This window comes from Misgurnus anguillicaudatus, chromosome 20 (assembly GCF_027580225.2).
Source record: "Misgurnus anguillicaudatus chromosome 20, ASM2758022v2, whole genome shotgun sequence".
Classification (NCBI taxonomy): domain Eukaryota; kingdom Metazoa; phylum Chordata; class Actinopteri; order Cypriniformes; family Cobitidae; genus Misgurnus; species Misgurnus anguillicaudatus.
The window spans coordinates 12,373,252-12,383,743 of record NC_073356.2 but is presented as its reverse complement, the minus strand read 5'-3'; the positions used below and the strand labels follow the sequence as shown (position 1 = coordinate 12,383,743).

The 10,492-nt window shown below is 35.3% G+C and overlaps 1 protein-coding gene across 1 annotated transcript; it reads left to right on the top strand.

The window, feature by feature from the left end:
- Window positions 1–353: 353 nt before the first annotated feature.
- On the top strand, window positions 354–5,076 carry LOC129454577 (GTPase IMAP family member 8-like). The gene is made up of 3 exons (XM_073858116.1): window positions 354–741; window positions 3,511–4,164; window positions 4,253–5,076. Exons 1-3 carry the CDS (start codon window positions 726–728, stop codon window positions 5,074–5,076), a joined length of 1,494 nt encoding a protein of 497 aa, XP_073714217.1. The 5' UTR covers window positions 354–725.
- The last annotated feature ends 5,416 nt before the right edge of the window (window positions 5,077–10,492 follow it).

The window sequence follows — 10,492 nt, the reverse complement described above, 5'->3', positions numbered from 1 at the left end:
ATGACAGCAAAGATTCTATTCTGTTCTGTTTATAAACTATGATTATTGTAATGAGACAACTACAGTAAATTTGTGGTTACTTTTGTTTACTACTACTTGTACCAAAACTGATGCTGCTTTTGTTAAACAATGGTTAAGCGTTCGTAAAGATTCATACTGAAATGGCACAAAACAAATGTGAACAACAAAAAACCTTCAATGAGAGTAATTTAATGATTTGGTTAATCCGTTTAAACATGCCAACTACGACCAAATGTCTTACGTATGCTGTGACAGCCAGTATCCAACAGTGAACATGCTTTCAGGTTGATATGTTTTATTTATTTCCACATCTAGCAAATTCAAATTTAGCTTCATCATCCACATAAAATAAAACCAATGTTAAAATTGAAAAGCAACAATATGGTCCAGCTTACATACTCAATGCAGTTGAAAATGGTTTGTCTTTACTGACAGGCCTTGCACAACTTCAATATGGTTGGGTTCAAACCCTTCCAGAAACATTTGCAAAATGACAAATTATTTGCTGTATGGGCTGTGCTAGGCAGATACTGCACCAAGGTTTGTTTTACCTGTAGGCAAATAATTGGTAGCTTTCTTCCATTAAAAGTTAAAGCAAATCTCAGAACACTTAATTGTGTGATGTTGTGAAATTCGTGTACTGTTTTTGTGTTGTGAGAAGCATTACGTTTCCATTGCCGTGTATAAGTTCGCATACAATCGAAATGGAGGACCTCTCAGGTAAGTTAAATTCATCAGTGCTACAGTAAGCTTAGCCTAACTAGTTTGTTAAATTATGGTTACTACACTTTTACTAGAATACAACTATTGGAAGGGATTACTTAACTACTGCTAAATGCAAGTATTATAAAGTATTTTTTTAATGTTATATATATATATATATATATATATATTTTTTTTTGCCATATGGGACAAACCTCTCCACATGTTTACTTTTAAGTATTTAGCAAATGCTTTTATTAAAAAAAAATTCAAAGAAAGAAAATAATAGAATAATGTGTTAAAGAGGAAAAAGTAGCCTAGTGTGAGTAGCCTCATTTGTTCCACTAAAGTGTTCACGAAAACATATGTTATACCCTTATATTGTGATCAACAACTTTTAGTAGGCTGTTGAGTAGTTATGAAGAGCGTTTGACGAGTGTGCAACACAAATGTTGTTAGAGCTGAAATAAAATAAATTTTTAATATAACTTATAGCGAGATAATTTAACAACACAGTTGAAGTGTGTGAAATGGTGTTTTAAACTGCAAAGGTAACGCTTAACTCATCACTAGTTAATATTTAAGTAAGAATTAATTCCGGTATTTGTTCATTGTGATTCATGCACTGTTATTCAGTGGCAGCCAGTGACTTCTTTTTTCAGGGGTGCTCGATGCGAAGTTCGTCACAACATGTATGTAACCCGTCATCCGTGGTTCGTAATTTCAAAATATGTCTTCTGCGGGTCGAGTGAACCTGTGTGCATCACATGGCTTTTTAAAATAAGTGCATGCAGCAGATGCGTCTAAAGGGTTTATAATAAAAGAGCTTGTGTTTGCCAGATACTCGCATCTCATGTGTAATCAGAGTTTACTGTTAAGGGAGTGTCTTGTGAACGTGAGCGTCTCTTTTATCATAAACGGTTTTGACGCGTGTGCAACACTTTTTTTGACAAAGCACGTGATGCACATGGTTCACATGATGCAACAAACACATTTTTTAAATATGCGCCCCTTGGATGAGCAGTTACGAGCCGCCACTGGTGTTATAATAAAGTGTTACCAGGAAGGGAAAGCACTCAATACTTGTTTTTCTTAAAAGTTTCTGAAAGTCTGATTACACAGAATTTATGATAAATAAATATATTTAATTAAACGTCATAAAACTGGGACTCCCTGGCATCATCTTTTGAGAAGTGTTATAGTGTTATGATCTTTTAATTAAAAGTACCAATTGCCAATTTTATGTCTAGTGAGTAGTGACAAAACCGTTTAAAGACTTTTTCCATGTTTAAGTGCTATAATTGGGTCCCCAGTGGTTCATCAACCAGGAAAATGTGAAAAAGATCAACCCAGTAACTAAAAAAAATAGCTCATTCAGATTTCGCCTATTTTGTGAAGTAGGTAGCGAGTCATATTACAATAATATCTCCCCTTAACCAGCACTATCCAACAACGGCACTGCCATTTAAGAGAGAGAGAAAAAAAATAATTGACAGCACAACTGAGTTTCAATTTCAACAAACCACCAACATGGAACAGTTTTGCATTTCATCAGATCATTTGCATTTACAGGGACACACCCAAAATTGGTCCCTTTTTTGCTCACACCTACAAAGTGGCAATTTTAACATGTTATACTAAATTATTTGAAGGGTTTTGAGCTAAATTTTTACATATGCACTTTGAGGACACCAAATATTTATTTTACATAAAAAAATCTCATAATATGACCCATTTAAAGATCATCCTTTTTAAATGAACTAAAATAAAAGGGCAGGTAAGTGCAGAGTAACCTTTAAACTATAGCGCAACTACAAATCTACCATGCCTGACAGATTCACTCAAACACAATTTCATTTATTTAACCCCATGTTTAAAATCTCTATGACGTTTCTATGACAAAAATGAAATATTATTTCACTGTAAAAAGTGAAAAGTTGAATAAATTGGTTATACCTAAAAAATTGTTTTTCTCAACTTAAATTTTTCACTTAAAAGTATTTTTACTTAAACATAAAAGTAAAAAAAACGTTTTATCGTGGTAAATATCTGAGTCATTATTCACTTAATAATAGTATTCCCAAGTAAGATTGCTTTATCTACTTCTTTCGGTATTTTACACTTAAAGCCCTGTTTTCAGATTGTTTATGATGAAATAGAACGGTTTTGACTGAAATTTGGACATATGATGCTGCCCCGAGAATTTTCGGGTGTTTGTTGTATCACCTCCCACCTCTATAATGGCTGTATAGGTGCACAGGAACAATCCTTCCTAAAATGCATTAAACTTTCATTTACAAAGACGTGAAACTCACCGAGTGGTCAGGAGTGTTCACTGATATGCTCACACAAAAATCGCTGCAAAAGATGCTTTCCAACAGGTTTTATCGTAGTTTTTGCCAACTCCATTGACTTGCATTAGATCTGCTGTGAGGTACAGTATTACTCCACGCCGGGAACAGTGTTTGTATTCTTGCAATTGGCAAAGGTGGATTATCGCCACCAACTGGGCTGGAGTGTCTATTATTTAAGCTCTCAACGGAAGAATATATCGGGGCCAGCATCATATGTCCAAATTTCAGTCAAAACCGTTCTATTTCATCATAAACAATATGCTTTAAGTGTAAAATACCGAACTTGTCCTTTAAACATACCCACACTGACCTGAGACATTTATAAATGTTCACATACAGTAGACAGCTTTTTATTTACCCTCCTGGTAATTATATAATATAATTATGACCACTTGATTTTGTCTTTCATCTGTACTTTGCTATAAACTTTTAGAGATGCCAACTAGCAGCTGTAGTCTGGATGATCCTGACATGCGGATTCTTCTGCTAGGCAGACGAAGTTCTGGAAAAAGCTCATCAGGAAACACTGTATTGGGACAAAAACTGTTTAAAGTAGCAAAATATAATCAAAAGCACGAAGAAAATATTTGTGAGGAAACAATACAGATTGGTGGAAGGCTGGTACAAGTGATTGATACACCTGATCTAATGGATCCAAATCTCTCTGAGGAGAAGTTTAAAAATAAAAAGAAAGAACTTCTCTCTATGTGTACAGAAGGTCTCAGTGCTGTCCTGCTGGTTGTACCTTTAAACAAATCTCTGGAAAACGAGGAAGAGATTTTAGATTTTATTAAATGTTTATGGGCCCCTAGGATTCAGAATTACTTCATGGTTCTCTTTACATATAAAGATGAGCTTGACGACAATGAGACAATTGATGAATACATACAAAACCAAGATAATGCAGAGCTGCAACAACTGGTTACAAAATGTGGTGGAAATTATCACTGTTTCAACAATAAGTCTAAAGTAGATGACCAGGTCCCTGAATTATTGAATAAGATTGAAAGAATGGGGACAGAAAACAATGGGAAGTTTGTCTTGCAACACATAAAAAGAAACAACAGCAGGAACGACCTTCCTTGTTGTGAGTTCTCTTGTTTTTATACATGAATTAAATAATATATGTTTTAATATATGAATTTGTTAAACAACATATAATATGATTTTTGTAGTTTCAGAACAGAGTCCAGCAGATGAAGATTCATTTGAGCATTTAATTCCTGAGAAACAACAGCGAAGACTAGTGCTGCTGGGAAAAGCTGGAGTTGGGAAAAGTGCAGCAGGAAACACAATTCTTGGCAGAAATGTGTTTGAATCTTTCACCGGCTCAAACTCTCAGACAAAACAGTGCAGTTTAAAATCTGCTGTGAGGTGTAATAAAGAGATCACAGTGATTGACACACCTGGACTTTATGTCAATGACCTCAGTAAAGAGGAGGTCTTATCTGAAATAGTCAAATGTATGATTTACTCCTCTCCTGGACCGCATGTTTTTCTTATTGTGATTGCAGTGGGTCGCTTTACTGAGGAGGAGAAAAAAACAGTAGAGCATCTGAAAACAGTCTTTGGTGAGCATCTGGAGAAATATGCTATGATCCTCTTCACCTATAAAGATGAGTTACAGAAGAAAAATAAAACTATTCAAGAGTTTCTACAGGATTGTAATCCAGATCTTAAAAATCTCATAAGTAGTTGTGGAGACAGATATTTCTGTCTGGACAACAATTCTGCCAGTTACCCACAGGTCAGAGAACTCCTCAGCAAAGTAGAGATGATGGTGGAGAAAAATGCAGGAACACACTTTACTAATGACATGTTCAAGAAAACAGAGGAATGCATCCATAAAACTTCAAGTCAAAATTTTTTGAAGAATGTTAGACTTTTAGAACAGAGTTTGAATAGTCTTGTAAAAATTGCAGAAAAAGATCAGCCATTGGGCAGAGGATTGTTGAAATCATGCAGCAGATCTGGGCTGCGTTCTCCGAAACCTTCTTAGCTCTACGTCGTTCTTAAGTTGTACCTTAAGCTGTACCTTATCGCTAATACATGTTTCCCGAAACGTTCTTAGTTACGTATCACTTCTGTAAGTCGTTCGTTCGGAAGGTTGGTCTGGAGCACTCTTAGCTATACCTTATCCCACATGACTCAACTAGGGGCCATCACTTTCATAAAAGCTTACATTGCAGTCTATATAACTAAATATTTGAAAAAGAAAATGCAATATACTCCGTGTTTAATTAGGCAAATATTTTTAGATTTAAAGAATAAAACATTCACATAATTAGACATCATTACATTGATGGTTGTTAGATTTTTAATTATGTTTTCCAAAGGGACATCAGCTGCGAACTATTAAATGCTACAGGCTTAAGAAACTATTTAAAAAATATATTTTGGGTTATGGAGTTGGTGAAACTGGCAGCTATACAGCGAATCCTACTATTTCATTTGTGCATTTCATATCCGTTAAATCTTAGTCTACCGGCTAGTATTTTAGCTGCATAAATAAATTGGGTAAAATTACAAAAAATTATTATGATTATTAATGTTAATTCGACTTTGCATCGAAGTTTTTTAATGTTTTATAACTTTGAGGCAACTGCATGCCATATTCTTTATAAAGATTCAAAATAAACTGCGCACTTGATTACTGCTTGTAGTCTCCTAAGGTCAACAAAATTTCCACATTAAAACTAATCAAAGCTAAACTCTAAAGCAATCATACTATATATTTATATAGGCTATTATATAATACATATTTTATGTTATATTTGAGGTAGACAGACAGGCTCCAGAAATGCGTCCATTAAGCTTTATGCGCATTGTAACGACGCTGCTTGCGCATCCACTGTCTCTCTCTAGGTCGTCCTCAGACGAGCCTTCCATCGTTGCCTCCAGTCATCCCAATTCTCCATGCATCTGGCCAGTTCGTTGGTGCTCTGGGCTCCTGCATCCCTCTTGAGTATGTCAACGTATGTTATCGTGGGACGTCCTCTTGACCGATGGCCATGTGTTGGATCCCACAGCACCAGCTTGCTGGCTGGCAGCTCTCGATGCCTTCGGCAATGTCCTGCAAGTCTCATCCTCCTCACAGCAATCTTGTTGCTCACTCTTGGTACTCCCTCATACAGGATGTTGTTGGCTACATGCGCACTCTTGCTGATCTTAAGCACTGCACGCAGCATCCTGGTGTAGCACCCATCCAGGGACTTCTCTAAGGTTGGATTCAGGGTCCAGCATTCACTGCCATAGAGGAGAACGGACTCTACCGTCGCGTAGAAGAAGCTGAGTTTGATTTGGTTGGAAAGGTTGGAGTTCCATACACTGCTCATGCCGTTAAGGGCCCTCCATGCAAGTGCCTTCCTCACTTTTAGATCTTGCTCAGTTGAGTTGACCCATGCGCCCAGGTATTTGAAGTCCTTAACTTCTTTCAGCACAGTGTCTCCTGCTGTTATCAGAGGTTGATGTTCTGGTGGAACGTTGTAGGTCAAGACCTCAGTTTTCTTTGAATTTACCCTAAGGCCAACCATGGCGCACTCTATCTCTACCCTGTGTAGTAGTTCCTGTGCTTGTTCCATGTTGTCGGAGAGCAGACTGATGTCATCCACATAGTCAAGGTCTGTCAACACTACTGCCGGGTGGACTTGACTGTCCAAGCACAATAAATGCGTGAACTAATGAACAACAACAGTTTGTTTTTAGATATTTTAAGTGTAATGCACATCCAAGCAGGTGACTTTCACGACCCACCTTATTCCCCAGTGCAACCCACTTTTTGGGAACCCCTAATATAAATTATCCTTTAAAGTGAAGGAATAATGGATGCATTGGAGCAGTTTATACACGATACATTTGGAAATAAAGTTGCTGGTTTTGCACGGGTTTGATATAAAATATAGAAGGTTGAATTTAGTTCTTTGCAATTTGAAATATTTTTACACCTATTACATGAAGTAAATAATTGATTGTCGAGCAATCGATAACAACCTATTCAGCACCCCCATCATGGACAGCACCCGCTAAGGTCGAACTTAAGAAGGTTTACCTTAAGCAACATCCTAAGGTATAGTTCGGAGAACACACGTAGGAAATGTATACCTGTAGTTAAGGTGTACATTTTAAGTCTTCGTAGCGCGCTAAGAGACAACGTTATCAGAGAACGCAGCCCTGTGCGGGTGGCAGTTGCTCAGTGGTTCATGTAGGTTGTCTACAAACTGGAAGGTTGGTGGTTCAATCCCCGGCTCCACCGGACCAAGTGTCGAGGTGTCCTTGAGCAAGACACCTAACCCCAACTGCTCCCGACGAGCTGGCATGGCTGACAACGCCGTTGGTGTATGAATGTGTGAGTGAATGGGTGAATGTGAGGCAAAATTGTAAAGCACTTTGGATGGCCTTAGGTCTGTTAAAAGCGCTATATAAATGCAGTCCATTTACCATATATTTTTAAGTTGAGTGTACTTATATTTTAAAAGTAATTTCAGATTTATTATATTCATAATTGTACACTAAAACAAATTATGTCCAACAAGCTCAATTTAATGTTTTAATTTCTACATACTTAAATTAAGTTTAATCCAATAGTTTTTTAATCTCTTATTCTATATTAACTTTCATTAATATTCAGATAAATAAAGGAATCACAATATTTTCAACTCTTACTTTATTAAGAGATATTTGCTCTCCCAAACAAGAGTGCCAGTAATGTAACTTATTTGTAACAAAAACGAATGAACCTGAATAGCTGGAAGACAACAAGCACCAAAACTCAAAACAGAAACAGAAACTCTTCTAAATCTCAAAGATAGTTTAACATTAAACGCTAACAAGTCTTTCTTTTTTGTTTAAAACACATAAAATAGCGTTTATTTTCAAATTTTACTCTCCAAATGCAGTCCCATGCAAAGCATGCTGGGAAGTACAAGTCCACTGCCTAGTTAGTTATATTTACCTAAATAATTCAAGTAGTTTCAACACAAAAGTATTAAGTTAATTTCCTTCTTACAAATTTAGGTGGATTTTACATGATAAAATTACGTTAAATTTACTCAACAATGTGTTCATTTAGAATTACTTACATTTTTTGTGTTAATTTTACTTTTTTTTTTTTTATAAAATTTACTCATTTAATCATTCAAGTTAAATTTACTAAGGCACATAATAATTTTTTACAGTGAACACTTTTTAAGTAATCCCAACTTGGATACTTTTACTTAAAATTAACAAGAAAACCTCTGTTTATATTTAAGTAAAAAGTGTTACATGAACTCAAATATTTAAGTTCATGTAACACATATTTTCTTGTTAATTTTGGGTAGAGTTATTTCAGGTTGGGATTACTTAAAAAGTGTGATAAATCCAACACATAATTTTTATAGAGTGAAGTTGGGTAAAGGGCAATTTACTATATCCAATTCAGCTAACCTGCATGTTTTGGACTGTGGAAGTTTACACAGAAAGGTCTCCTGAAAAAAGTCTTTGTCTGACTTAGCTCTTGCTTGAACCAGATCCCATTTTGCTGTGAGGCACCAATGATGTGTGCTAGCCCACTGGGCTGCCCTCTAAACTGAACACACACTTCTCAATTATACATAATTCTTTCAAAATAACCCTTAATACAACATATAACTAACATTAACAACATATCAACAGAAAAAAGCCAGCAAACATTAAAACAGTAATCTTTTTTTAAATATTAACCAAAGAAGTGAACATGCCGCAATGCATGCTGGGAACCATTCAGTCCATTGTTTTTTTTAATTGCTTGTTCAGATTACTCAGTCTGGCAAGTTGGGTAAATGAATTGGACAAAAACTTATATATCTATGTCCAGTCAACAAAATAATATTTGTTAGCAGGATAATTATGCTTATTTCATTCAGTGAACACAAAATAATGAATTGACACCCTTCAACAAAAAAATCAAGTTACTTAATTATCTTTTTGTTGAAAGTTAAAATTGAAGTTGGATTTTTTTACAGTGCATGTGCTTCACATCATGGCTACGACAGATGTCAGAATTTTTGGCTGGAAAGGCATCATGGGAAATTTGCATATCACGCGGCTCTAGTTGCTTAAAATTATATGCGAGATTTACTTAATTTTGATGCAATTGTTATAGTAGTTGGCATTACTTATGTTTTTTAATTTTATTTTTGAATACATTTGAGTTCACTTGGTAACTTAACATATTTAGTACGTGTAACACACAAGTTTAAGTAAAGTTATGAATACTACGTTTTTCGTGTTTAATCTAATTACCAACAAATAGTTGTTTAGAGTAAAAGGCAACTACTAATAAAGTTCCAATTACTAAATTTACAATAGGCATCACTAATATACATATATTTTTTAAAAACTGGATTACAAAAGTTAAAGTTAGTACATTTACATGTTATAAAATTGAAACATGAGCTTATTTAATTGTGGTAATTTAATGGTTTCCTTGTTTTCGCGGTTGGTACCTATATTTTGTATAATACCATATATCCTATATCACTATTTCATGCACTTTTTTGCTGTACTTTTCTGTGTTTAATGTATCAACAGTAGACACTTTTAAATTAAAAACACATCTGTTTAACTCTGCATTTACTGAATGAGCACTATGCTGCTTCACACTTGACTGCACTTTTAATTCATTACACATATTTGCTTTCTTTTAATTGTTATTTTAAATTCTCATGTATCTTTGTTGTTATTGTGATTTTAGTGTCTCTTAAAAGTCTCTTATTTTTTTCTTTTACATATTGATTTATCATTTCTATGTAAAGCACTTTAAATAACCTCTGTGTATGAAATGTGCTATACAAATAAAGTCGTCTTTTAGAAGTGTATAACCCATGGCATGCCATCTAATAAAGAAGCGGGTGTACTCTGTATACCTTGCGTACCCTGCACCACTACTAGTGGTTCTCAAACTGGGGGCCCTGAGATGGTGCCAGGGGGACTCAGTTTTATGGCATTTTATAAAATAAATTAATTTATCATAAATTAAATCTCAGAAAAACAAGGCTACTAACCAACAAAAATACATTGTATAGTTTAATATGTTTTGTTTAATTCAAATATTAAGTTTTGGAATGTTTTATACATTTTCTTTTAAAGTGGGCCACGTAGGGGTGCACCATATACAAAGGGGGCCACACAATGAAAAAGTTTTAAGGACCACTGTAGCCTACTACAACACCACTGGATGTAGCCTACACTCAACGGCCCCTTATGAGGTGCGTGCCAAATAAACTACACCAACTCGACACAAGATGGCTCCCGCATCGCTTTTGCAGCTTATTGTTTGAGTTCATTCACTCGTTCACTCATTCAAGTGGACTATAATTAATGTTGGGGATAGGGAATGAATGAGGTTATAGCCAGGGGACTATTTCGGACACAGCCATAGTATTATTTTTTAATAT

Excerpts from the sequence above, each read along its gene's own strand:
- LOC129454577 (XM_073858116.1), top strand. Across the intron at positions 4,165-4,252 it reads CAGGAACGACCTTCCTTGTT|TTTCAGAACAGAGTCCAGCA; the intron begins GTGAGTTCTCTT and ends TGATTTTTGTAG.